Source organism: Neovison vison, chromosome 5 (assembly GCF_020171115.1).
Source record: "Neovison vison isolate M4711 chromosome 5, ASM_NN_V1, whole genome shotgun sequence".
In the NCBI taxonomy this organism is placed as follows: Eukaryota; Metazoa; Chordata; class Mammalia; order Carnivora; family Mustelidae; genus Neogale; species Neogale vison.
In genome coordinates, this window is record NC_058095.1 from 5398791 (window position 1) to 5425604 (window position 26814).

General features: G+C 59.9%; 2 protein-coding genes across 5 annotated transcripts; both read left to right on the forward strand.

Moving 5' to 3' along the window:
• The first annotated feature begins 3933 nt into the window (after positions 1 to 3933).
• WBP2 (WW domain binding protein 2) lies at positions 3934 to 12016 on the forward strand. Of its 2 annotated transcripts, XM_044247410.1 has the most exons (8): positions 3937 to 4057; positions 6532 to 6640; positions 7897 to 8032; positions 9158 to 9250; positions 9851 to 9985; positions 10152 to 10274; positions 10699 to 10775; positions 10893 to 12016. In XM_044247410.1, the coding sequence occupies exons 1-8, from the start codon at positions 3999 to 4001 to the stop codon at positions 10944 to 10946; spliced, it is 786 nt and encodes a 261-aa protein (XP_044103345.1). In that variant the 5' UTR covers positions 3937 to 3998; the 3' UTR covers positions 10947 to 12016. The 2 variants fall into 2 exon arrangements, with proteins under 2 accessions (XP_044103346.1, XP_044103345.1); XM_044247411.1 differs by lacking the exon at positions 9851 to 9985 and having other exon boundaries at positions 3934 to 4057.
• A 1085-nt stretch (positions 12017 to 13101) lies between these two features.
• UNC13D (unc-13 homolog D) lies at positions 13102 to 26594 on the forward strand. 3 transcript variants are annotated; one of them, XM_044247412.1, is made up of 32 exons: positions 13102 to 13407; positions 14110 to 14145; positions 14395 to 14502; positions 14604 to 14663; positions 14750 to 14816; positions 15063 to 15243; positions 15568 to 15612; positions 15740 to 15808; positions 15994 to 16063; positions 16157 to 16261; positions 16370 to 16462; positions 16546 to 16649; positions 17657 to 17774; positions 17878 to 18002; positions 18124 to 18214; positions 18300 to 18356; positions 18444 to 18541; positions 18646 to 18697; positions 18776 to 18909; positions 19010 to 19130; positions 19457 to 19600; positions 19796 to 19894; positions 19992 to 20198; positions 20374 to 20442; positions 21567 to 21646; positions 23008 to 23113; positions 23201 to 23272; positions 23674 to 23757; positions 23851 to 23971; positions 24211 to 24334; positions 24803 to 24999; positions 25708 to 26594. In XM_044247412.1, the coding sequence occupies exons 1-32, from the start codon at positions 13255 to 13257 to the stop codon at positions 25827 to 25829; spliced, it is 3312 nt and encodes a 1103-aa protein (XP_044103347.1). In that variant the 5' UTR covers positions 13102 to 13254; the 3' UTR covers positions 25830 to 26594. The 3 variants fall into 3 exon arrangements, with proteins under 3 accessions (XP_044103347.1, XP_044103348.1, XP_044103349.1); XM_044247413.1 differs by having other exon boundaries at positions 13103 to 13371; XM_044247414.1 differs by lacking the exon at positions 13102 to 13407 and adding an exon at positions 13415 to 13963.
• The last annotated feature ends 220 nt before the right edge of the window (positions 26595 to 26814 follow it).

Genomic DNA, 26814 nt, shown 5'->3' on the forward strand with positions numbered 1-26814 from the left:
GGAGCAGGGCAGGGGGCCTACCCCTAGAGAATCCCCCGAACTCTGCTCCTGTCTCTGGGTTCTGGGAAGCACTCCGTCCCCTTTCTAGGTCCAGCCACTGACCCCGGTCCAGCCCTACAGCCCCAGCTGCACACTGTGGGCCTTTCTGTCTTCGGAGGAGGTGGCCACGTCTGTGCTCAGCCGGCACGGAGGCCATCCCGCTAAAGAACCCATAAGCCCACCCTGGGATCAAGAAGGCTTGCCGGCCCTCTTAGCTGAGAGATGGGAAGATGGCTCTCGGCCTTTGAGTCGGCTGCCACGTGAAGAGTGAAGAAAGGAGGTAATATCCACACAACTCCTGGGCCACACAGAGAGGCCGGGACTTACCTACAGCACACGGATACAGCCCTTTAGCATACCGATTCGGGAACCCTAAATATGAGACAGTATCAGCTTTAGACGCTGGGTGGATGCAGGTCCCCATGCTGGAGTGGGGCTAGCCTCAACTCCAGCCTTCCCTTCCCTTCTCTCCCTCTCCCATCCCCCCCCCACCTCAGCCTTTCTTCTGGAAGAGAGGTTTTCAAGCTGGAGGTGGCAAAATCAATTTAGTGCATAACAATTAGCAATTTTTCAAATGACAAACTAAACTAGAAAATGGCAGAGTACAACAAAATCTAAAATAAAAATTGTCCCAGAGTTGGTCTGGGGTGGGGGGCGCCTCGGGGGCACAGTGGGTTAAGCCTCTGCCTTCGGCTCAGGTCATGATCTCAGGGTCCTGGGCTCCAGCCCTGCATCCAGCCCCTGCTGAGCAGGGAGCCTGCTTCCCCCACTCTCCCGCCTGCCTCTCTTCCTCCTTGTGCTCTCTGTCAAATAAATAAATAAAATCTTAAAAAAAAAAAAAAAAAAAGCTTCCCTCTGGAGAATAGGAACGGTTACAACTCAGCAAAAAGTGACCATTTCTGGAAACACGCAGAGCCTGTGCGGACTCCAAGGCAGGAGAGGTCTGAGGTCTGAGCCCTGGGCTCAGATGGGGCTCTTTGCCAGTGTCTTGGTTCAGCAATGAACTGCCCTTGAGCCCCTCGGCATGGGTGCTGGAAACCACTGCCCAATTCACAGCTGGGAGTAACTCTAACAATGTGTTCACATGGTCATATATATTAATTTTACTGTTATTATTTTTTAAGATTTTCTTTTTAGGTAATCTCCACACAACATGGGGCTCAAACTCACAGCCCTGAGACCAAGGGTCGCGTGCTCTCCTAAACCAGCCTGGTGCCCCAGAGTCATATATATATATATAGATAGATTTTTTTTTTAAGATTTTATTTATTTATTTAGTTATTTATTTTTAAAGATTTTATTTATTTATTTGACAGAGAGTGATTACAAGTAGGCAGAGAGGCAGGCAGAGAGAGAGAGGAGGAAGCAGGCTCCCTGCTGAGCAGAGAGCCCGATGCGGGACTCGATCCCAGGACCCTGAGATCATGACCCGAGCCGAAGGCAGCGGCTTAACCCACTGAGCCACCCAGGCACCCTATTTATTTATTTGACAGAGAGAGAGACACAGCAAGAGAGGGAACACAAGCAGAGGGAGTGGGAGAGGGAGAAACAGGCGCCTGCCAAGCAGGGAGCCCGATGTAGGGCTCCATTCCAGATCGCTGAGATCATTACCTGAGTCTAACAACTGAGCCACCCAAGTGCCCCTGAGTCATATTTTTGTTTGTTGGTTGGTTTAAGATTTTATTTATTTATTTGACAGACAGAGATCACAAGTAGGCAGAGAAGCAGGCAGAGAGAGGAGGAAGTAGGCTCCCTGCTGAGCAGAGAGCCTGACTCTGGAGCTAGACCCCAGGACCCTGGGACCACGACCTGAGCTGAAGGCAAGAGACTTTAACCCACTGAGCCACCCAGGCGCCCCTGAGTCATACGTTTTTATTAAACTTGGAGAAGTTGGACATTGACACTGGAACCAGCTAAGCCTGCTAGCTCATCTCCACTCTGACTTCCTCTTCAACACATTTCCTCTCCTGTCAGGAGGCCCAAGTGTGGCTACAGCTGTGTATACCGTGTTTTCATGATTGCGTATTTTAGTTCTTAACAAGGCCTCCAAATGCTGTAATTGCTTCTGCCACGGGATGGAGTTCCCGAAAGGGGTGTGTGGGTGGGTGGGGGGGTACTGGACTGTTCCCCACCTTCCCTTTTATGGTCCTCAAAGCATTCATTCTTGCATAACCTTTACTGGGTGGATCTTCGCTTTCTTGATCTTCGCTTTCTTTTCGAAATGTTATTTAGAATGTGCACAGTAAACAACTAAACAGTACGAGGAAGTATACAACATACGGAGTCACCAGTCCACCCCAATTCCCAGACCCACGCCGCACGGGGATCATGCCAAAAACAATGTCTGGTGGCTCTTTCCAGAAATTTCATATGTAGATCTAAAACCTAACTTTAATACAAACAGAAGTTTTTTGTGTTTTGGTTTTTTGCTGTAGCATATTCATACACCTGTGTTTGCACCCAACAGACTGCCCAGTCTTTCTGTGTTATTTTTTAAAAACAGCGGCATAGACTTCCTGTGCCAAAATTAATTTAACTGCTGGGGCAGATCTTACCGCGTCCATTATGCAGTAATTCACTGCCCTTGTCCTGCAGGGTCCCACCTGCTTGTGCTTAAGACTTCACAAAAGGCTGTTACACGTCTCATAACCTTTTCTGGATTTTGATACTTCACCTAAGAAATTGCAGATGAGTCCCTCGGCTTGGGCATCACGTGTCAGGGAATCCGCTGTCTGCTTCAACTCAAACTCTGATCCCTTATCCCTGAGGATTAACGTTGCACCAGCACCGCCCCTTGGGGAGGGACACCCCTCCCCCCCCGCCCCCTTAAAGATCCACCTCCGAGGCGGGGATAGTTTTCATAATAACGACAGCTGCCCAGGGGCGCCGCCCAGGGCTGGGTCCCAGGCTGCCATGAGTCAGCTCTATTCTGTGAGACAGAATGAGGCTGCAGGTCTCGCCTCGTGCCCGGTTCAATTACTGCCGATCTTGTGTCTGTCTCCCAGCTGCGTCGCTGCAGGGCGGGCCGGACCGAGAGCCAGAACCTTCTAGGAGGGGCAGTGCCACCGCTAGGCCCGCCGCGATGGAGGCGGCCGGAAGGTGGGGGCCCTCCCGCCCGCACTGTGAGGCTGGTGGAGGTGTCAGGTCCGGGCACGGGGGTGGGTTCTCCTCCCCATACGGACATTTTCACCCCCAACTTCGGAGGGCTTGGGTCTGACTTCATGACTCGGACGGGAGGTTTTCCTGACGCTTCTCTGTCAGCCAGCCTGCTGGGCCACCACGTCCTGGACCCGGGCCTTGCCCTCATCTCCAACGCTACCGTGACGACCCGAACCGGGGGCAAAGTCACGGACTCGGGGTTCCGCAAATGCTCTTTGAGCGAATAAAGATGCCCCAGCAGGTGACTGTTCACCATTCCCCACACCTGGTTTAGATTACTGTCCCTATCCCGTGAGTGTGCACTTTGGTGTTCAGGGCCTTTACGATTAATTCCTTTGTGGCAGGTCCAACTGTTTCTTCCTGTTCCTTTGAAGAGGGGATGAGGGCCTTTACGATTAATTCCTTTGTGGCAGGTCCAACTGTTTCTTCCTGTTCCTTTGAAGAGGGGATGGGCAGTGGGGAACGCACCGGCGGGTTAGTTATGCAATTAAGGGAGTCAAAAGACTACAAGTTCCAGAATGCATCCTTCCGCAAGCGTAGAGGAAAGCCGATTAAGGGAGCATTGCCTCCTGGGAATTGTAGTCTTCAGCTTGTTTGTGATGCAGGCGAAACTCGGGGGGCGGGGGGGGGGGAAGCGAGTAAACTATTACCACGTGACGCTCGAGATCAGGTGGTTGGGCCAGGCTCCGCACAAGAGCTGTGATTGGCTGACTCTAATACGAACGACGCCACTAAGGGCGGGCCGTAGAGGGGCGCAAGCGCACTGCGTTGGGAATCTCGGGACCCTTTTCGGAGAGACTATGGCGCTCAACAAGAACCACTCGGAGGGCGGCGGAGTGATCGTCAACAACACGGAGAGGTGAAAACACTGCGGAAGGATCCTGGAGGAGGGGAGGGCGGACGGGTGGGCGGTGGGGGGTACACCCGTGAGCAGGGTAAACTGTCGGGGTGCGGTGGGTGGGGGTAACGGCTGGAGGCGGGGCCGGAGGCAGGAGCGGCCGGGAAGTCGCGATTGGCCGGGGGTGGGGCGGCTGGAGGGGGACGGGGCTACGGAATACTGGGGGGGCCCTGGGGGGGCCCTGGGGGTCGAGGACTTCGAGAGGTGGGAAGAGCTTTAGACAAAAAATAATTGCCGCTTACGGGGCGGTTGCTGCGTGCCAGGCCGCGCTCCTCTTCTGCCTTATTTAACGTGTAAGCGCGGCGCGGCGGATGCTGTGCTGCACACTTTACAGCTCGGGAAACTGAGGCGCGGGGAGGCTAAGTAACTTGCCCGCGATCGCAGAGCTGTGAATAACACAGATGGGCTTCCGGGAAGGACGACTTTACTCTGAAGTCCGTAGGCTTAACTACAGTACAGAGCCTTCCGGCATATTCCAGAACAGCTGAGCGTCCAGATGAGAAGCTGAGGCCCAGAGGTGCAGTTCAATAGATGTTTGTCAAATGTCCAACACCTCTCCTAGCGCGGCGTCCGTCCTTGCGTCTGTCTCTGGAATGCCTGTTGACTTGGGTCACTTCCCAGAGCAGAGGTCTCCCAGCCCTAGACTGACTTTCTCTTCCACCCCCAACACCAGATCGATTCTGTTGTCTCTTCTCCCCTCTCTGGACTTCTCGGTGGCTTCTCTCTTGCTCTAGCCTTGGTTGAACTGTACTGACCCTGAAATGGCTCTTGAAGGCAGAAGGTTTATGAGGAGTCTGAGTCCCCAGAAGAGACTTGGTGGGATCAGAGCCTTGTAGCCTGGCAGGGCCAGCACCCAGGAATGCTTGATGAGTCAGGAGAACGCCTGGGGTGCCCTGGCTTCAGAATGCTGATGGTCCCATCATCTTACCTGCTCAGGGTCTGCGGGACCGGCCTGTTCCGGTAATGATCTCTTTTCTCTGAGTTGTACTTCTTAAGTAAATACACACGCATGTATATATATATATATATTTATATGATATATATACATATTAAGAGTTATTTATTTGAGAGAGAGAGGGAGAGGGCCCGAGCACAGGCATGGGGAGGAGCAGAGGGAGAGAGAGAATCCACAAGCACACTTCCTGCTGAGCTCAGAGCCCCATCTGGGGCTCGGTCCCAGGACCCGGAGGTCATGACCTGAACAGAAACCAAGGGTCGGCCACTTAACCGATCTGCCAAGCCACTCAGGCCCTCTCTGAGCCAGACTTCTCCGTGCTGGTGCCAGTCCGCTTTCCCACTTACCTTCCCCAGTGAAGACAGTTGTGATGCTTGGGAGGAGGAGGAAGACAAATGGAACCGTGTGAACTTGGACCTTGTTATCGTATAATCAGAGAAACCTCACATTGTTCCCCGGTTTGTAAGTCTCTCTATGTGCGAGCCAGTCCCGGGCCTGGAAAAACACTTTTGATGCCATTTGGTAATATCTCCTGGGACTATTTTTCTTTCTCAGTGGGGCTTTGTAGGACAAGACTGTGTCTGTGCTGGCGAGCCTCCTACCTGGCTTCAGGCTCTGTGCTGCTAAATAATGGGGTGCCTTGTTTTAGAAGATACTTCGGCCTCATTCCTGAAAAAAATTGTGTGTACGGCAATTGGAGTTTAAATTAGCATTTAAAATTTCATGGTAGGGCGCCTAGGTGGGTCAGTGGGTTAAAGCCTCTGCCTTCAGCTCAGGTCCTGGGATCGAGCCCCATATCGGGCTCTCTGCTCAGCAGGGAGCCTGCTTCCTCCTCTCTCTCTGCTTGCCTCTCTGCCTACTTGTGATCTCTGTCAAATAAATATTAAAAAAAAAAACAATAATAAAATTTCATGGTAAAATATCAAGCCTTACTCTTCAAGCGATGAGTCCCTTTGAGAGCGATGAAAGCTGCAGATTCTTCCAGGAAAGTGCGCGGACACCGTCATCTCAAGGGCTTCATGGACTCTCAGCCCTGCAGACCCAGTTCAGGAAGCCCAAAGGAACCATACATAAGCTCTTTGGTAATGCGTGATCGTGTCTTAGAGGGTTTATATATCAGTACTAATGAGCCAATGAAAACAGACACTTATTATAGGGACTGAGAAGAAAATGGGGGAGTCAACCCAGGTAATCTAATGAGATTTAAGGGCTGATGGTGTTACGGCTTTAATGTCCTCTGCTCTTCTGCTGTGGTCACCTGGAGAGGTGTATATGTGGGGCTTGGGGAAATTCTGTAGACCCCCACCTTGCTCATCCCTTCCAAGGCTATATTAACAGTTTCCTTGCAGCAGTGTCCAGACAGGTTTGAGACCCGATGTGCCAGACACCTGCTTGTGGGGAGAGGCTCCAGTCCCTGGGGAAAGCCGGGCTTGGCTCCGAGCTGGCTCATCAGGGCCCATCCTCTCGTTTCTCATCCCAGCATCCTGATGTCTTATGACCATGTGGAACTTACATTCAGTGACATGAAGAACGTGCCCGAGGCCTTCAAAGGGACCAAGAAAGGCACCGTCTACCTTACCCCCTACCGGGTGAGTCTCCCCATGTGACGGTTTGAAAGTTCATGGTTCCTGGGGGCCATTGTCAGTCTTAGGTCAGCCTCGTGAGCCCAGTGGCCTCTGAACCTGAGGAGCGTTAGTTCCTCACTCCACGTGTTTCTGTCACTTGCGCCTGGGTTCTAGAACCACCAGCCTCTCTGAGCAGCTGAACCAACCCCAGGCCATTGAATCCATGCAGAATCTGGAACAGTCCCTGTAAAATCCGCATGTTGCTGGGTGCAGCTGCTGGGATGCCTTGGGCCCGGAGTGGGGAGCTCTGACGACTTTGATTTCTGTAAGAGCAGCCCACAAGGCCTTTGTGCATGACCAGAGGGACAAATGTGGTAAACAGGATACAGCAGTGCGCGCAGAGCCTCCAGGCTGGGCAGACGGCCCGCCACAGCCCGGCGGAGGCAGGATTGCCAGACTGCAGCTTGGGCCTTGCCTGCGAATGACCCAGGCCGACCGAGAGCCTTCCAGAGAAAGACAAGTGGCCATTCTTGGAAAAGGTTCCCTGCCCATAGCTACCGAGAGTTAGATTTAAAGGTGGTTGGAAGAGGGGGGCCTAACTTCAAGTTTTCCTCACCTCGACTTAGCGGAGACAGAGGAGCCTGAAAACCTCCTTTCTGGGGGCATCTTCAGTCCCAGATGGAAGGGTTTTAAAAGAGGGTTTCCAAGTGCAGGCTGGGACCCTCCTGCTGTTTGGGCAGCCCCCTTCTCCCGGGAGCCAGCACCTCCTGCCCTCCCCAGCCCCCTGCCCGACCTTGGTAGCCCTTCCCTTGCCGGGCACATCTACCACGTCACGGCAGAGCAGCCTGTCCCTCTGGGGTGTGCTGTGAGGCTGTGAGCGGCGTGTTCTCGTGCACTCCCACGTTCAGCCTCTCCAGCCAGACTGCACGCAGGCCCTTTCCCTTTTTTTTTTTTTTTTCAGATTTTATTTATTTGACAGAGCACAAGCAGGGAGCAGCAGGCAGAGGGAAAAGGAGAAGCAGGCTCCCCACTGAGCAGGGAACCCGATGCAGGGCTGGGTCCCAGGATCCTGGGATCGTGACCTGAGCCGAGGGCAGACCCTTATCTGTCTGAGCCCCCCAGGCCCTTCGCTTTCAGAGCTCTCCAGGAGCTTCTGGTGCAGAGTGTGCCCTGGGGCCGCGGGGCCCTGGCTCCAGGGGCAGACTCCTCACACGCAGGAAGTGATAGCCGAGCGGGCAGGCTGTGGCATGGGCACTGATGGCTCTCCTGTCTCCCTGCAGATCATCTTTCTGTCCAAAGGCAGAGATGCCATGCAGTCCTTCATGATGCCGTTTTATCTGATGAAGGACTGTGAGATCAAGCAACCTGTGTTTGGTGCAAATTACATCAAGGGAACAGTGAAGGCTGAAGCAGGAGGTGGGTGATGGGGTTCAGGGACACAGATGGGGCTTCCAGAGCAGTGCTCTGGCTGCACCTCTGCTGTCTTGGAGACATCCTCTTTGGCTGTCTTTTTTTTTTTTTTTTTAAGATTTTATTTATTCATTTGAGAGAGAGCACGCACAGACAGGGGATCAGTAGAAGGAAAGGGAGAAACAGGCTCCCTGCCCAGCCAGAAGCCTGACTTGGGGCTCAATCCCAGGACCCTGAAATCACGACCCAAGCCGAAGGCAGATGCTCAACCGGCTGAGCCACGCGGGCGCCCCAGTCTTTGGCTGTCTTAATCTGTCCCAGCCTTGTCCTCTTCCCGGCTCTGGATTAGCTCCCACCACCCCCCGCCAGGGCTGCCAGCTGTCGAGCAGAGGTGGGCCTTTGAATGACAAGAGCTGGGAGAGGCCGACATTGAAGGTAGCAGCTCGTCTCACCTTGTCAGGGTGAAATGGGCCAGGTGACTTGAAAAAATAAGTAAAATGATCATCGTGACCTGGGGAGTGTGTTCACATGTTAGGTGTGGGAAGACCTGTGTCAGGGCTGGGGAATGACCTTTTCCCTAAGGCGAGGAAGAGCCAGCTGCCTCTCTCCTGCCTGGAGGTGCCTCGCTTGGTGGCGGGCAGGAGACACCAGAGACCTCTGTGTTGAACTTGGCCTCCCCCTCCCACCCAGCCAGGTTGAGTCTTGCTCTCTAGAAGCTCACAGTTCCCCGCGGGCAGAAGCCAGGCTAGAGGGGCCAGGGGTCCGTCCTTAGGCCCCTCGGGAGGGATCTGCTCTGAACTTGAATGTCTCTTGTTGCTGAAGGAGAGTGCTCAGGAACTTGCTTCATGGCGGGGTGCAAGGCTCTAGTGCTGATGATCTTCCCCGGCTGGGGATGGGATAACTGGGAAAGCTTGTTCCAAGAAAGAAAAGTCCCCTGTCCCGAAGAGTGTCCTGTGGACACGCCATGTGGGCGGCGCATGAGAAGCAGCTGTGCGGGAAGCGGGTGGGTGCTGCGGAGTCTGCCCTTTCCCCAGGGGCGCCGGACAGAGACCCAGGAGAACAGAGAGCTGTCTCTTTGGGTGTAACCTGGGTTCTTCTTCGGAGGTGTTGACCGGCCTGTTCCCCTCCCAGGTGGCTGGGAAGGCGCTGCGTCCTACAAGTTGACCTTTACAGCAGGGGGCGCCATCGAGTTCGGACAACGGATGCTACAGGTGGCATCTCAAGGTACCAGCGCTCTGAAAGTTCGGGGCGAAGACATATTTAAATGTGTGGGTCTTCATTTGTTTGAGTTTGTTCACTTTTTGTTTTGTTTTTTAAGCACTCGAGAGATAAGTCTCTGGGCCCCGGGCGACCGGGGCTGGGAATTGGGAAGGAAACTTGTCACTAGCATCGTTCTGGCCTGTACCTCAAAGGCTGGGTGTACCCGGCCTGGAGCCTATATGGGACATTGGGACAAAACTCTTGGGACTCCAGGACGTTTTACTGTGGCCTCAAAAAAACAAGAAACCCAACCATTAAGCTCCCGTAGAACAGTTCAAAGTTCAGCAGACATACCCGTGTTGTCGCCAGTTCACCCCAGCCGCGTCTGGGATCCCATCCCCGAGCCTCCCTCTTGTCTGTGTCCATCCGTCTGTCTGTCCACTCCTGTCCTGGCCCTGGCCTGTGTCCCCATCCAGATCCCTTACTTCCTCCCCGACTGAGGCCGGCTCTAGCGTGGGTGGGGAGTGGAATGGGGTGGGGTGTCTGCTCTGCACATTCCTGGGACCCTGCAGCCCCCCTGGGTAGGTGACACTCACTTCTCTCTCCCCTTGTACTTATTTGTAGCCTCCCGAGGCGAAGCCCCCAATGGAGCCTATGGGTATTCCCACATGCCCGGCGGGGCCTATGTCTTTCCCCCGCCATTCGCCAATGGAATGTACCCCTGCCCTCCTGGCTACCCCTACCCACCGCCCCCACCTGGTGAGTGTGTCCTTCGCTGCCCAGCCCTCATCCCACCCACCCAGGCCAGGGGGTTGCCGAGGGGAGTCTTCAGGACGGATAGAGGAGCTGGAGAGGCCCGGGAAGTGCCCGCTGAGGGATCCGGGGCTGGCTTGCTCACTGGGTCCCTTTCTCTCTCGCTGAGCAGAGTTCTATCCGGGACCGCCTATGATGGACGGGGCCATGGGGTATGTGCAGCCTCCCCCACCGCCCTACCCTGGGCCCATGGAACCTCCGGTCAGCGGCCCTGATGTCCCCTCCACTCCGGCAGGTGAGACCCTGGGCCGCTCCCACTCCTGGGGGATCAGCCCGCTCCTCTCCAGGGCTGCACGGAGAGCTACAGAGAATGGCTAGAGGTTGGCCGGGAGCCCCAGATGGCGAATGACCCCTGCCCTTGGCCTAGTCCAGGAGACCAGCAGTGTGGTGGCTGCTGGTGGAGATCTGGACCGCAGCCCCCTCTGCTCCCCCAGCTAGCCGGGTGGTGCCCTGGGGCAGGGAAGTTCTCCCCCTGTCAGTCTGGTCATCCGCAACCGGAAGGTGACAGCTTGCCCTGGGCGGGATCCTGGGGAGGATCAGGTCGGGAGCAAGGGCTCGGAAGGAGCTGGAAGGAATCCGGTAGCACCAGCCTTTGGGAGCGGGACCTGGTGGGAATCTCTCCCTGCTGGGGCTGACACCGAGTGTGTTTGCTCTCGAAGCTGAAGCCAAGGCTGCGGAAGCGGCGGCCAGCGCCTACTACAACCCGGGCAACCCACACAACGTCTACATGCCCACGGTGAGCGGGCGCTGGGCGTGGGCGGCCAGTGTGCAGGGCTTGGGGGGCGGGGAGACCTTGTCTTGTCAAGAACCTTCTAATTGTTCTAATTGAGATCTTTTTTCCTTCCTTCCTTAGAACCAGCCTCCGCCACCTCCTTACTACCCCCCAGAAGATAAGAAGACCCAGTAGACCCCTCCTGCCCCTGCCTCCCACCCCTCATCACTCTCCCCTCCCCTTCCCTTCCCCTTGGGGCTGAGACTGGGGCTGGGGGGTGAGGGAAGGGGCTTGTTCTTCCTCCAGGTCTGATTATAAATCACTTCCCAGGAACTGGTGTTGAGGGAAGGGGGGGCCCTTGACTGGGGAGCCGTGCCTCCCCGCTTCTAGCTCGGAGCCCGCGGCACTGCTCGGAGCGCTTCCCTCTCGCCGTCTCCGAGCTCTGCTCAGAGCACGGGCCTCGTCTCGTTCCTGTCTTGCTCTAGTAGCTTTTGCCCACGGAGGGACTCTCTGGCCACCTCCTCTTCCGCAGTCCAGCTCCCTCGTTTTGGAATCCACTTTCTACTCTGCCTTGTGACCTCCCTCAGACCAGTCTCACGTCTTCCTGGGGGCCCCCGCCGGGCCCCCCCACATTCCCTCCGCTCCGGCCTGTGCCTCACCGTGGAAGGCCACCTTCCCGCCGGACTGTCAGCCCACATTCCGATCCCAGCCAGCCTCCAGCCCGGTCACGCTCACCTTCCCCTCCCTGTCCTGTCCTTGGTCACCTGTTGCCACCACTTTGACTTGGGGAGCTTCCACGCGAGTGTCCAAGGGGTGGGCGGCGTCAGGCCAGGCCGCTGCTTCCCTCTGGATACGTTTGACTTTTGTTGTCCTCTGCCTTCTCTCTTTTCCCTCTAGAAGGGGCTTCTCAGACTGGAACTGGAGAATGCATGTTCATTCCATCATACCCCTTGGGGGCTGCTGGGTGGGCTGGCCTGAGCCTGTGTGCTGACTGTGACCGCTCACCAGCCCTGTCCCCTTGCCCTCTTCCCTTTAAGCTTCATGCCTAACCGGTGATATGCCCCCTGGATGCACTAATATTTGCTCTTCATTTGCTTCTGGACTGGCCGTGAAGTGAGGAGATGGTTATTTAATGAGAATTCCCTATTTATTTGACGAAAAACAAAAACAAAAAACCCCAGTTAATATATTAATGTTAAATAAACCCTCTTTGCACCTTGGTTTGTTTGCTGAAAATGTGAAATAGTAAAAATGCAGTGACTGGACCCTTTCTGGCTCTGTGTGTGGTGACCAGTGGGAGCTCTTGGGAAAAGAGACCGGTCTGGCTGCTGAGGGACCTGGGGGAGGCTCTGGGGAGACTGTGCCCTCCCCGTGCGAGAGCCCATTGTTCCCACAGCACTCCGAGGCCTGCCGGCCAGGAAGGCCTCCCACTGTTCCGTGGTGGTTACTCAGCAACTTGGTCCACCCGGGGGTCCCCTGGGGCCTGGCGCAGCCCAGCAGCTGTCCTGGGCCTGAGGCCTTGGAGGCGGTCGCTGGGCTGCTGTGCTCACCACCTCAGGGAAATGCAGACGGCCCCTGTCTCCGGCCATGAGGTGTTTGCGGGCAGAACATGTCCCCCAGTCCCTCCAGTGTGTGACTTCTTGGGGACCTCTGTGTCTGGGAGGAGGGGAGCAGAGGAAACAACCAGAGTACTTCCTGGGCCTGCACACTGCTGGGCCCTGGCCTGGAGGGGGGCTGTGGGCACGCCAGTGGGTCTGGAAGCTCCGAGAAAGCCCAGCGCTGGAGCACTGGAGTGTCCATGTGTTCGTCCCTCCTGGCTGGGCAGCGCTGCTTCTCCAGCCACGTCCGACCAGCCTCACCCAGGAGCCCCTGGAGTTGGCTCTGGCCCCTACAAGGGCATCTGAAGGGAGCACCTCCTGGCAGTCCTTGTGGGGGCGGGGGCTCAGGGCTGTCTCCACCCTGCATAGCTTGGCCCCGTCACCTTGGTGGAATGTCACCTGTTGAGCCAGCGGCTGCCTGCTGGGGAGACATCTCCGGAGCCTCCACCCGGTGCCCTGCCCACCCCCACCCTCGGTCTTCGCCTGTTCAGGGAAGTCTGTGGGTGAGAAACCGCCCCCCACCCCAAGCCAGGGTGTCTCCCCTGGGTCCCTGGTCCGGCTGGGCACACCAGCACTGTGGGGCAGGCCCTGACGCCCCCTGCCGGGGAGTCCTGGACCCCCGCACCCCAAAACGCGCACCAGGGCCTCCGTGGGAGGGCGGGGTGGGGTGGGGTGGGGCTGGGCCCGCCCGCTGGGGCCACCTGCCTCCAGCGGGACACAGTTCCTCCCAGGATCCCAGGCCGGCGGGAGGCAGGGAGCTGTAGGCCTTTGAGATGGTGAAACCCTGACCAGAACCCGCGCACTGGCCTGCCCGGCCCCACCCCTCCCCGGCGCAGGGTGGCACCCCGTGCTCTTTGCATAATCCTGTGGCTTCTCTATCTTTCCCCCGCGGCGGAGCGGCCACCATGGCGACAGGGCTCTCCCACCTCCAGCGGCGCCCTCCCCTCGTGCGCCAGGCCATCAAGATAAGGCGGCGCAGGGTCAGAGACCTGCAGGATCCGCCCGCCCACGGCGCTCAGGAGGTAGGGGTGACGTCGAGGAGGAGGCGAGTGGCCAGGGTGGGGCTCTGTGGTCTCTGGGCGCGGGAGTCCTCCTCTCGCGGGCTGCGGTTGAGGATGCGGTCCCCTTCCCTGCCTGTCGCGGCTCCTGGGCAGGGCCTTCTGGGTTGGCCGGCCGGGGTCGGCCGTGTGTTCTCTGGGCCATCCTGGGCCTCGGGTCTGGGGTCGCAGCCTCTCTGAGTCCCCTCCCTCTGGAGGGGCCACCCGCCCGCCCTAGCCTCCGGTCTTCCTGCTCTAAAGACACCTGCTCCACTAGACAGGGGGTGGCCCTGCTGTGGGCCGGGCGGCTTGGGGATCCGCTGAGGGGTCCCCAGGCCTGCCTGGCATGACCCTCGGTCTCCCACCTCCACTGCTGGGCCTCACTTCCGCCGCTCGGGTGCGGAGCGTGGCCACCCGATAAGCAGAGCTGCTTCCTCTGGGGAAGGAAGGGGCCACGGGTGCAGAGAGCTCACGCTGCCGGGGCCCCTGAGCGCCAATGGACCTCAGCCACGGCGGGCCGGGGGATGAGGAGGGCGGCCCAGGGGCTGGACTGGCAGGAGGCCTGCTGTGGGAACAGGTGTGCGGCGCTGGTGGGTTGGAGGCGGGGAACTAGGGACCCCTCAGCCCCGGCCCGGCCTGGCCTGCCCTGGGAGGAGGAGGCGCTGCTGTCTGAGCCCTGGTCCAAGCCTCGGGGCCACCTTATCTTCTCACCTTGCTCCCCAGATCGAGCCTGCCTCCCACCACCTCTCCCCTGAGGAGGTAAGAATCGGAGTGTTGGGGAGGCAGGGAGGTGCTGGGAACACAGTCCTTGGGTACTGGCTGAGGCAGGTTGCCACACGGCGTGGCGGGGGTGGGGGGTGCTGGGCCTTAACCCGCCACGCCCGTGCACTGTGGGCACCTTGTCCCAGCTTTGGCTGTGCCATGTTGGTGCCAGGATGGGCTGGGGGGTGGGGGCTCGCCTTGCAGTGGGCGGCCGGGGGTTCCTGAGGTGACCCTGCCGTGTCTCAGCGGGCCCTGCTCTACGAGGAAGCTCTCTACACCGTCCTGCACCGTCTGGGGCAGCCTGAGCCCAGCCATGTGCGCGAGGCCTCGGAGCTCCTGTTGTACCTGCAGGAGGTGAGTGCGGCCCCGCTGCGCCCGCCGACCTGCGGCCCCCACCCGGGAATCCTCTCTCCCCTGCCCTGTGCCCTCAGCCTCCCACGCTCCTGCCCCACCAGGCCTTCCACATGGAGCCCGAGGAGCACCAGCAGATGCTACAGCGCGTCCAGAAGCTTGAGGTAACCCTGGGCCAGGACCAGCCTGGGGCAGCGGCTGGGAAGCCCAGCTCCCTCTGGGACTCAGGCTCACCCTTCTGTCCTTCTAGAAGCCAATATTTTGTCTGAAGGCAACCGTGAAACAAGCCAAGGGCATTCTGGGCAAAGATGTCAGTGGTGAGCGGCGGGGGGGGGGGGGGCGGACCCTGAGGGCCCCCTTCCCAGCCTCTCCTCCTCCCCAGCGGTCTGTCCCAGCATGCAGCTGGAACTCCCAGCTCCCAGATGTCCCCTGGGCACTGCTGGCCCCAGGGCCTTTGAATCTGGGATGGGGAGGGACTCTGCCTCTGGATTGGGGTGATGAGGGCCTCTCCCCGGGGAGCCCTGCCGACACCTAGGTGGCCTTGTCCTCCCCCTCCTCGCCAGGATTCAGTGATCCCTACTGCCTGCTGGGCATTGAGCAGGGGGTGAGCGTTCAGGGGGGCAGCCCTGGGTCCCGGCGTCGGCAGAAGGCTGTGGTGAGGCACACCATCCCGGAGGAGCACACCCACCGCACCCAGGTCATCGAGCAGACCCTCAACCCTGTCTGGGAGGAGACTTTCATCTTGTGCGTGGCCCCGCGCCAGCCCCCATCCCCTCAGGGCGAGCAGCAGTACTTCCTGGCTCGGGGGAGGGGACTTGGCTTGATTGGAGGCGGGGCCTGCTCTCTAGGCCAGAGACAGACCAGGGTGCTGGGAGGGTGTGGAGGGTTGGGCCCCGCTGGGTTGATCTGGGGGCCAGGCCCAAGCCTTACCTTAGGGGAGGGAGGAGGAGTTTGCAAGAAGGGGCTCAAAGGAGACAGTGGCTAAGGGGGGCTTGGGAGCTTCCCAGGACAGGCTCTGGTGGGGTCCGGCCCTCCAAGGCCCTCAGCCTGGTCCTTTTCTCCCCATAGGGAGTTTGAGGACATAAGCAGCTCCAGCTTCCATCTGGACATGTGGTGAGGGGTTACCCTGCCCGTAGGGGTCCGGGAGGGGGGGCATTCAGGTGGCAGGACCTTCTCCCAAAGAGGTCAAGGGCTCCCGGGACAGCCTCTCTGTCTCCTGCCCACATCTTGGCCCCCACAGGGACATGGACACGGTGGAGTCCGTCAGACAGAAGCTCGGGGAGCTCACAGATCTGCATGGGCTGCGAAGGTGAAGGCCCGGGAAGAGGTTCCTGGGGGAAGGAGTGTGGGCTCTTTCTGCCCTCCCCGTGTGTGCATGTCGGTTGCTGGGCTACAGGCTGTGTCCAGGCCCAGGGGGCCACAGGAGGGGCACAGATCCCCGCCAGACACCTCAGTGTCTTGGCCCACCCCTCTCATGGCCCCTGCCTGGAACAGGATCTTCAAGGAGGCGCGGAAGGACAAAGGCCAGGACGATTTTCTGGGGAACATCGTCGTGAGGCTACAGGTGAGTGGGGTCAGGAAATAGGGTTTGGGGGGAGGGACTCTGGACCCACACCAAGCATGGGCCTGAGCCGCTCCCGCCTCTCTGGCCCCCCAGGACCTGCGCTGCCGGGAGGACCACTGGTACCCTCTGGAGCCCTGCACGGAGACCTACCCGGACCGCGGCCAGTGCCACCTCCAGTTCCAGCTCATTCACAAGCGGGTAGGTCTGGGGCTGGGAGCAGGGCGTCTGCCAGGGGCCCGTCCGGGGTGGGCAGGCTGCCCCCAGGGACAGGGTCCTCTCCTCACGGCCACACCGGCCCCGTTGCAGAGAGCTCCGGCAGCCAGCCGCTCCCAGCCCAGCTACACGGTGCACCTGCACCTGCTCCAGCAGCTGGTGTCCCATGAGGTCACCCAGCACCAGGTACTGCCCTCCCTGAGCTGGAGGAGGAGGGGGGTGCGGGACCTGCTGGCCAGGTCCCGATACCCTGCTGCCTGTGCCCTCAGGCAGGCAGCACCTCCTGGGACGGGTCGCTGAGTCCCCAGGCTGCCACCATCCTCTTTCTCCACGCGACACAGAAGGACCTCTCTGACTTCCACCAGTCCATGGCGTGAGTGCTCCTGGGAGGGTCGTCTGGGAGGCGCCAGCCTCTCCCTGCCTGCTTGTGCACCTACAGACTGGCAGGCCGGAGTCTAACCCTTGCAAGATCTCTGTTTGGCCGCAACCGTGTGTGTCAGGCTTTTGAGTCCACTGCCCACTTTAAAAATCCGGAGGTTTTCCATACAGAGTCGCAGCTCCAGCTTCCTATGTATCCCAAGTGCCATCGTCCTGCTGGGCTGCAAGGGGTCACACATGGCAGAGCGCAGGGCCTCCTCAGCCCCTCACCGCTGCCATTGGCCCGAGTCCCTCCCTGACGCTCTCTGAGTCATTTGAATGACTCAAATGGGCATTTGAATTTGCTGCCCCTGCCCCAGAGGTAGCCTTGCGCCCCAGCTCCAGGCCTCTGGAGTCAACAGATTGGTGAGCTGGCATTTCCAAATCCCTGGCGAGGGCCCGTCACGTCCCCTGGGCCCCCATAGGTTGTGGGAAGGTGTTCGAGTGCAGGTGAGGTGTGCGGGGCCGGGGCCCACCAGGTGGGTGCATCCCGGGGCCACCACGGACACTTGGCATTTAAATGGGTGGACGGAGGTGGGGACAGGGACAGCTTGTAGGACCATGGGCAGGTCGGTATCCCCAGACAGGTGGGGAGCGATGCAAGTTTAATTTACCTGTTTGAAAAGCACCTTCCTGGGGCGCCTGGGTGGCTCAGTGGGTTAAAGCCTCTGCCTTCAGCTCAGGTCATGATCCCAGGGTCCTGGGATCGAGCCCCGCATCGGGCTCTCTGCTCTGCAGGAAGCCTGCTTCACTCTCTCTCTCTGCCTGCCTCTCTACCTACTTGTGATCTCTGTCTGTCAAATAAATAATAAAATAAAAATCTAAAAAAAAAAAAAAGAAAAAAAAAGAAAAGCACCTTCCTGGGGGTTCCCCAGGAGGTCGGTGGGTGGGGCGTCTCGCTGTTCCTCCCCAAGTCGCCCCCCCCCTCCGGCTGGCCGGCTGAGGGGTTCCCATGTGCCGCAGGCAGTGGCTGGCTTACAGCCGGCTCTACCAGAGCCTGGAGTTCCCGAGCAGCTGCCTCCTGCACCCCATCACGAGCATCGAGTACCAGTGGATCCAGGGCCGGCTCAAGGGAGAACAGGTGGGCCGTGCAGGGGGATGAGGAGCGCGCAGGGCAGGCAGGGCTAGGGGAGCCAGCTCTGCGCCCCGGGCCCCCGGCTCAGCTCCCGACACTCGGCCCGCAGCTGGAGGAGCTGGCCGCCTCGTTCAGCAGCCTGCTGGCCTACGGCCTCTCCCTCATCCGCAAGTTCCGCTCTGTCTTCCCCCTGTCTATGGCCGACTCCCCGGCCCGGCTGCAGTCTCTGCTCAGGTCAGCGGCTCCCCCTCCCGCTCCCTCAGTGGGGTTGGGAGCAAGGGGACCCCTGGGGGGGGGCGCCAGCTGCCACTGTGGGTGGGTGGAGGGTCCCGGGCACAGCTGCCTGTCTCCACAGGGTCCTGGTACAGATGTGCAAGATGAAGGCCTTCGGAGAGCTGTGCCCTGACAGCGCCCCTCTGCCCCGGCTGGTGACCGAGACGCTGAGGGTGCGGGCGGGGCTCACGCTGGGGACGAGGTGGGCACGGACCTGAGCCTGGCAGCCCTCCCCGCTCACCGCCTCTTTGCCCGCAGACCGGCACCACCGAGTGGTTCCACCTGAAGCAGCAGCACCATCAGCCCATGGTGCAGGTGGGGGGGCTTGGGCAGGGCAGGAGGGGGTGGGGGCGGGGTGCTCAGGCCCTGCAGGCCTGCTCAGCGGCCCTCTGTCCCTGCCAGGGCTTGCTGGAGGCAGGCAAAGCCCTGCTGAGCCTGGTACAGGACGTCATCGGCGACCTACTCCAGTGCCGGCACACGTGGAACAAGATCTTCCAGAAGTGAGCAGGTGTCTGGGTAGGGAGGTCACGTGCCAGCGGCTCAGGATGGGGACCAGGAGGGCCCTGGAGGTGCTCCTGGGTCACACCTGTGGCCTTCCTTGCAGCACGCTCAAGGTCGACCTCTTCTCCATGGCTTTCGTGGAGCTGCAGTGGCTGGTGAGTCTCCCCCTGGGTCTCCAGCGTTTGCCCTCCACTCTGGCTCCGGAGCCCTGCCCCACTGCCTGCCCTTTGCAGGTGGCCAAGCGGGTGCAGGACCACACAGCGGCGGTGGCGGGCAGCCCCGTGTCCCCGGAGATGGGCGAGAGTCTATTCCAGCTCTATGTCAGCCTCAAGGAGCTCTACCAGCTGCGACCAGGCCCCACAGACAGGTAGGTGGGCAGCCAGCTGTTGGCACAAAAGAGAAGAGAAGGTCAAGGAGCGTCCGTGCTAGTCCAGGCATTCTCCAGGCTGAGCCCCAGCTCTGCGTAGGGATGGAGCCCTGGCCCTGGATGGCTTTCACCGCTGGTTCCAGCCCGCCGTCCCCTCCTGGCTGCAGAAGACTTACAGCGTGGCCCTGGCGCGGGTGCAGCGCGCCGTGCGGATGGATGAGGTAGGCTCGGGGCCCAAGATGGGGGCCCGGCTATGGGGTTTGGGCTCTGCTGGGACCTCTAGGATGTGCAGAGTTGGTGACCAGCTCTTGAGGCCAGTTGTGCGTACCCCGCTGCCTCCCGATACCCTTGGTTTTAACTGTGGCTTTCCTTTCCAGACCGATCTTTGCAGCCTGGGGGTCTGGGTGGAATCTGCCTGCCCCTTGTGGCCCCCTGCCCACCTGCTTGGTGGCGGTAGAGGCTCTGAATGCCTATGGAAGGAAGGAGGGAGGGAGGGGCATGAATCTGGCCAGCCCTGAGCCCTCCTTTCTGCACCCTCCCCCCGCAGCTGGTGCCCCTGGGTGAACTGACCAAGCACAGCACATCTGCCGTGGACCTGTCCACCTGCTTCGCTCAGATCAGCCACACTGCCCGGCAGCTGGACTGGCCCGACCCAGAGGAGGCCTTCATGATCACCGTCAAGTTTGTGGAGGTGCAGCGACTTCACGTGTCCTTCCCCATCTTCCTAGGACAGCCTCGTTTGACGTGCCCTGATTCTCCCAAGCTCCTGCCTTAGCAGCCTCCGAGAGGCTAAGTCTTAAATCCCCAAGTCACTGAGATTTCCGTGCCTCCCCGCATTGGGGCCCCCCAGATGCCCCCCGCACTGATCGTCCTCTCCTCACCCCAGGACACCTGTCGGCTGGCTCTGGTATACTGCAGCCTTATAAAGGCCCGGGCCCGTGAGCTCTCGGCAGGCCAGAAGGACCAGGGCCAGGCAGCCAACATGGTAAGGACCAGAGCTGGTTGTCGGGCCCGGGGCTGCGGGTAGGGACGGCCGGTCCCGGCGAGCTCAGGAGGCCACAGCCCCGCGTGCCTGCCCCCAGCTGTGCGTGGTGGTGAATGACATGGAGCAGCTGCGGCTGGTGATCGGCAAGCTGCCCGCCCAGCTGGCCTGGGAGGCCCTGGAACAGCGCGTCGGGGCCGTGCTGGAGCAGGACCAGCTGCAGAACACGCTGCACGCCCAGCTGCAGGGCGCGCTGGCCGGGCTGGGCCACGAGATCCGCACCGGCGTCCGCACCCTGGCGCAGCAGGTAGTCTGTCCCCCTCGCAGGGACCCCACCCTGCCCATCCTCGGCCTCCTCGGCCTGAAGCACCCCCAGCAGGACTTGCCACCCCTCCCTGAAGCGAAACTCAGGCTCCCAGTGACCTCACCCTGTCCCCGCATGCTCACACCCCGGCCTCCCTCCTGTTGTTCTGTGTCCCCAGCTGGAGGTGGGCATCGCCACGCACATCCAGAAACTCGTGGGCGTCAAGGAGTCTGTCCTGCCTGAGGATGTGAGTGGCCCTCCCCGCTCACCGTTGCCAAGGGGGCTTAGGGTGGTAGGGGCAGAAGGCCTTGGGTGTCAGAGATGAGTCCCCCAGACTTGGGCAGGAAATATTCCCTCCTGGGCCTCGGTTTTCTGCTTGGATGCTTAAGGGGGCAGGGGTGTGGCTCATTCCGTGGGCTGTCCCCGAATCCGCCTGGGGACCGCAGGCGGGGAGGGCTTAGCCTCGCAGCCGAATTGACGGGGGTGTGCAGCCTTCTGAGTTCCCTGTTTCTGCGAGCCTGCCGACTCCGGCGTGCCCACCTGTCCGGGGGCATAGAGTGATGCCACCTTCGTGGTCTGCGAGAAGGTCACTCCGTAATTCAGCAACCCTCTAAGCGCTCTGTCACGGGCGTAGATTTGGGCACGGAGGTGTGGATCGGGGAGGAAAAGTGATAAAACTCCTGCCTTCCTGGAGCTCACATTCTGCCAGGGGAGGTGGAGGAAGAGCCAGAGCCATAGCTGTGCCGAGAATTACACGAGTGTGTGTGTGCAGTGACACGTTAGTAAGTACAGGAGAAAATGAAGATATGTATTCGTATTTGTGCTTTTTTTTTTTTTTAAAGATTTTATTTATTTATTTGAGAGAGAGACAGTGAGAGAGAGCATGAGCGAGGAGAAGGTCAGAGAGCGAAGCAGACTCCCCATGGAGCTGGGAGCCTGATGTGGGACTCGATCCTGGGACTCCAGGATCACACCCTGAGCCGAAGGCAGTCGTCCAACCAACTGAGCCACCCAGGCGTCCCTATTTGTGCTTTTTTTAAAAGATATTTTTAGACAGTGGTAGAGAAGGCCTTACTCAGAGGGTGACAGCTGAGTCAGGACCTCGAGGAAGCGAGAGAAAGATCCCTGAGGGTTCCTAGGGGAGGGCACGGCCAGGCCCTGTGGCAGGACAGTGCACGGGCCGCTGGAGGGCCCTGGAGGAGGCAGGGGCGGCCGGAGCCCTTCGCGGGCAGGGCTCCCTCAGCTCCGGCACACGTTCTGAATGGAGCAGATGAACGCTCCTGGCCCTGTTTCCTCTTCCGAGTCAGGGCATGGGCAGTCAGGGCATGGGCGTGGGCTACAGCCAGACTTGCCGCCCACCCCTCTCCCCAGGCCATTCTGCCCCTGATGAAGTTTCTGGAGGTGAAGCTTTGCTACATGAACACCAACTTGGTGCAGGAGAACTTCAGCAGGTGTGCGGCAGCCTCCCGCTCCGTGCCCCCCACCCCCGCCTCGCTCATCTTCCCTGGCCTCAGCCATTTTCAGGGGAGGATGCAACCAGCCTCTGCTTAAGTGCTCACTCCTAGAGACAGGGAGCTCACTACTTCACACACCTCCCCATTTCCCTTCAGGCTGAGCAGAAAGCTGCCTGCCCTTTCTCCCTTAGCACTGGGCTTTCTGTCCCTCCTAACATTACAGGCAACTGGTGTCTCTCCCAGGATCCAGGGGAACTTCTCGTTGGGGTCTCTCTTAAAGCAAGGGTCCGGCACACCAGGCAGGCAGCAGGACTAGAGGTCAAGGACGTGGGCTCTGGCCCACCTGGATTCAGACTCTAGTTCTGCTGCTGCTGGGTGGGTGCATTGAGCGGATTACTCAAATTTTCCATGCCGACGGTCACAGTTCTGGCCTCTAGTGAGGATCAAGTGAGTCACATGGGGTCCCAAGCGCAGCCCCTGTGCAAAGGAAGTGGTCGGTGCTGAGCTGCCGACGATGACCGTGGGTCCTCCCCACAGGAACTGGGCTTTGAGGCTGCTGCCCCTCCCCCGGGAGGTCCACTCCTGGTGGCTCGGGGGGGCCCCAGGGAGCCCACTCTTGTTATTTCTGGCACCACAGTATGCCAAATGTTCAGCCAAAACAGTTAAATCTCCACTGCACGGACTTGACTCACTACAGTCTCAAAGGCAGTTAGAACACTGGTGCACAGAAAGCACGCGAATCGCAAACACACTCTGTCCGTTACCTGCCGTGAATGCGACCTTCCCCACTCTTAATGATGCAACCCCGTTTTTGCTTTTTGTGCTGAACCATGTGACTCTCCTTTGACATGTGATTTCCGTTATTTCAGGTAGTTAGCAGGACTGTGGCTTGGTTGCTACTTTTTTCTCCCCAAGGGGTAGTAGATGCTAATCCGGGTGGACATCCTATTCATTCTGGCCACACCCATATTGAATCATCATTCTGTCATTGGGGGACCGGCCTCCCCACCCCACCTTCTTGTTGGGGGTTGATAATCCTACTGAGGAAGGTTTTTTGCTAGGTTGTGAAGCATGTTGGTTGGGACTGGCCCCATCTGCCCCCCTTCCTCCCGCTCCCCTGCACTAGTACTCTTTCCCACAGGAGACCAGCCCTCCCTCCCTCCCTCCCTCCCTCTCTACTCCTGTCTGCTGCCCTGTTCCCCGCTTTACCTGAGAAGCAAGTGGAAGTGGGAGCGAGGGCTGGGGAAGAGCTGGGGTTGGGCCTGGGTCTCTTTCTCAAGAGTGTCTCTGCTTCCTCCTCTTCCATCCTCCTGGGCTGGACTGGTGTCCCTCTGCACCTCCCCCCTCCCCCCGCGCAGTCTCCTGACCCTGCTCTGGACCCACACGCTCAAGGTGCTCACGGAGGCGGCTGCCTCCCAGCGGAGCTGCCCCCTGGCTTCCAGCAGGCTGAAGATTGCCCTGCAGGTAAGAACAGCCCGGCCAACAAGTGATAACGCTGGCTGGAGACAAGTGATAATCCTGGTGAGGTCACCTCTGCCGTCTCACCCCTAGAATCTGGAGATCTGCTTCTACGCGGAGGGCTGTGGCCTGCCACCCGAGGCGCTGCACACAGACGACTTCCAGGTAAGGGGCTTTTGGTGAGCTGGCGGGGTAGGGGGAACCTGCCTTTCTGTGCTCACCTGTGTCCAGTACCAGCTGCATAATTTACAGGGCCCGGCACAGAAAGAAAATGTGGGCCCCCTTTTCCAAAAATTACTAAGAATTGAAAGACAGCAACACCAGAGCTTTCAACCAAGCAGAAGCTTCTTTAAACTCGGTGACGGGGCGGGTGTGCAACTGTGTGGGGGGCACAGCTGTGAAGCCCACCCTGTCTGTGCCTCGGCTGTCCCCCGGGGCCATCCCAAGGGTGCGTTCCCCAGCCCAGGCTCCCAGACAGCCGGAGCTTTGCTATCACATCGCTGCCGGCACCGGACGGGGGTGACTGGGACAGCTCAGGGGGCTTCTCAGCTGCGCCTCATTCCCAGGCTCTGCAGAGGGACCTGGAGCTGCAGGCGGCTTCCAGTCGGGAGCTCATCCGGAAGTACTTCTGCAGCCGCATCCAGCGCCAGGTGAGGCTCTTTCCCTCCGCGCCGCCCCCGGCGCACCTGCAGCCCCGCCTCCCCTCCCCTCTACCCCACACGGCCCCCGCGCTCCACCCCTAGGCGGAAACCACTTCTGAGGAGCTGGGGGCGGTCACAGTCAAGGCTTCCTACCGCGCCTCTGAGCAGAAGCTGCGTGTGGAACTGCTCAGCGCCTCCAGCCTGCTGCCCCTGGACTCCAACGGTGGGTGCAGGCTGCCCACCGGCTTCTCCCCGCGTCCTCACTCTGTACCCCACAACGTCCCCCCGCGTCCCTGGCTGTTCCGCTCTCCCGGGAGGGAGCGCTGGGTGCATTTCCTTCGTGCTACCAGGAGGGGGCAGTGCTGCTGAGCAGGGCACAGCGGCTGGAGCTGGGCGCTGGAGGCGGGGAGCTGGGATATCCTTGGCAACGTCACCTCCCCGGGTGACCTCCCCACTTGCCAGGCTCCAGCGACCCCTTTGTCCAGCTGACCTTGGAGCCCAGGCACGAGTTCCCTGAGCTGGCCCCCCGGGAGACCCAAAAGCACAAGAAGGACCTTCACCCCCTGTTTGATGAGACCTTTGAATTGTGAGTGGGTTCCCCTGCTTGCCCCCCTTCCCCAGCCCTGGACGCCCCTCAGCCCTGCTCCTGCCGCCTGAGGTCGGTTCTGAAACGAACGCACTTGGGTCCCGGGGGGGGGGCACTGGAACAGGCGTTTGCTGGGACCTGCGAGGAGTGGGACTGCAGGGGAGAAGGCCCCCGCCTGTGGGACTTAGAGGCTTGCTTCCAGGAAATGGTCCTGCTCCTGAGGTGCTCTGCTCCCCAAGACAGGAGGGTCTGGGGAACACAGGCCCCGGGTTTAAAGTCCCAGCCCGCAGAGGCGGCGTCTGTCAGAGCACACGCCAGGCTGAGAAACGCCTTTGCCATCCTAACCCCCATCTGTCTGCCCTCAGCCCTGGCCTGTCCTCACGAACGAGATGAATGGTGTTGGGGGGGTGGGTGCCGGGGACCATGTAGGGGGCAGGCTGCTGAGCCCGACTCTCTTCCCCCACTCAGCCTGGTGCCCGCTGAGCCATGCATGAAGGACGGAGCTTGCCTCCTGCTAACGGTGCTGGACCATGACACGCTGGGGGCTGATGACTTGGAAGGGGAGGCCTTTCTGCCACTGCGCTCGGTGCCAGGCCTGACCGGGACTGAGGAGCCTGGCGAGGTGCCTCAGACCCGCCTGCCCCTCACCTACCCTGCACTCAACGGTAGGCCTGAGCCCCGGGGCAGAGGCTGTGGGGGCTTCGGGTGCAGGGCCTGGCCCAGCATTGAGGGTACAGGGGAGGGGCAGCCCGTGAAGTTCAGGCAGTGGCCCCAAGGGAAGCGAATGAAGTTGGGGTCAGAGGAACCCCCCCCTTGGATGTGGAAGCCAGTGGAGTCGGCGTGGGGTCTCGTGTTGCTGAGTGGATCTCTCAGGCTGATCGGGAGAGCAGTGAAATCTGGGATGCCAAGTGCTGTGTGACTCTGCAGCGTGGGGGGGGGGTTCACCGGGAAGTCTACGGGGGGGGGGAGAGGCTGGGTCTCCGACGGGGGTGCACACGCCAGGCGTTCTCCAGGCTGGACAGTAAGAACAGGTGACACGTCTGAGCACTTACTACGGGCCGCCTCATGTGTCAGCTGCTAGTACGGCTGTTACAGATGGGTAAACTGAGGCACAGAGAGGTTAACTAGCTAGCCTTCGGTTCTAACAGTTGGACCCCGAGGCGCATCTCACTTGGCCTCTTCCAGCGCACGTCGGGTCGGAGTGTCGGTGCCAGCGCCGTCTCGCCTTATCCGTCAGGCTGTCTTGTGAGCTTGGCTGGTGTGTTTCCTGGTTTCCAGGATGGCTGGAGAATGGGTCCATGCTGTGCCCCCTGCCACTACCAGGCACTGCCTCCCCCTGCCGCAGTCTGACGCCCAAACGCCTCTCTCCACAGGGGATCCCGTCCTGCAGCTGCTGGAGAGCCGGAAGGGTGATCGGGAGGCCCAGGTGTTTGTGAGGCTGCGGCGGCAGCGGGCCAAGCAGGCCTCCCAGCACGCCCCAAGGCCAGGGCAGTAGCAGTGGAGGTTAGGGATGGGGCTGGGTGCCCAGCAGGGGCCGGCTTTCCTGAAAGGTCTGGTTCTCCCCACCATAGTGCCAGCCCCCCAGCCTGGCCGAATGCTCCAGAAGGACCCTGCAAGTCTGGGGAACCCCAGCGTGAAGATCACCCCTGGTCCTTCTGCCAGAGCAGGGGCCTGTGGTGCTGGTGCCAGGACCCTGTTAGTATTTATATTCCCTCCTTCCTGCCCTGAGGCGGCCTTCAGCCATGGCCTCTGCCTTCTCTACCCGACGTCAGCGCCAGGGGGCGGGGCAGCGGTCTGTGGCCCGTGGGGGAGACGCTGCGCTGGGCTCTGGCAGAGGCGGCTCAGCCATCTGTTTCTGGCAGGCCCATTCCAGTCACCGGGGTGGAGGTTAGGCTCCCTTGGGCCTATTCTTTAGCACCCTACCTGGTTCACTGGGGCTAGGGCTATGGCACAAAGCCTTCTGCGGAGGGGAGGGGACCCTGCCAGAGACCGGCTACAGCTGCCCTGGTGGGTAGGGCAGCGGCTGTAATGAGGGGAGCCTCAGTCCTCTCCTGAGGTGGCTGCCAGTGCCCAGGCCAGGGAGTCTCGAGCCAAGGGCCTTCTGGCTTTCAGAGGTGAAGGCTGGCAGGCAGTGGGGTTGGCAAGGAGGAGCAGAAGCAGAAAAGTCAGTTTGGCCAGCCAGGTCTACTGAGAACACCTCCTCCCTGGGACAGTACCTGCACTTAGGGACTTTCTTAGCAAAAATAAAAGAAAAAAACAATCCATTGTCCTCTAAGGAACTATACTGTCAGCCTGCATTGGGGCCCAGATTATAGTCCGGCCATGCAAACCCCCTCCTCAGCCGTCAGGAGACCTTGAGCTGCCCCTGACCTGGGGCCTGGCCCACCCCTCACTCGCCCACGTTCTAGAGCAGGCGTGGGAGTAACTGATGCACAAGCAGGGATTCACACAAAACACGACGAGGCGTGTCCGTTTGTGGG

Coding starts and splice junctions, on each gene's coding strand:
- WBP2 (XM_044247410.1), top strand. CDS start 3,999: ATGGCGCTCAACAAGAACCACTCGGAGGGCGGCGGAGTGATCGTCAAC. Junction 4,058..6,531: donor ATCGTCAACAACACGGAGAG/GTGAAAACACTG, acceptor TTCTCATCCCAG/CATCCTGATGTCTTATGACC. Junction 8,033..9,157: donor AGTGAAGGCTGAAGCAGGAG/GTGGGTGATGGG, acceptor TTCCCCTCCCAG/GTGGCTGGGAAGGCGCTGCG.
- UNC13D (XM_044247412.1), top strand. CDS start 13,255: ATGGCGACAGGGCTCTCCCACCTCCAGCGGCGCCCTCCCCTCGTGCGC. Junction 23,972..24,210: donor GCTGCCCCTGGACTCCAACG/GTGGGTGCAGGC, acceptor CCCACTTGCCAG/GCTCCAGCGACCCCTTTGTC. Junction 25,000..25,707: donor CACCTACCCTGCACTCAACG/GTAGGCCTGAGC, acceptor CTCTCTCCACAG/GGGATCCCGTCCTGCAGCTG.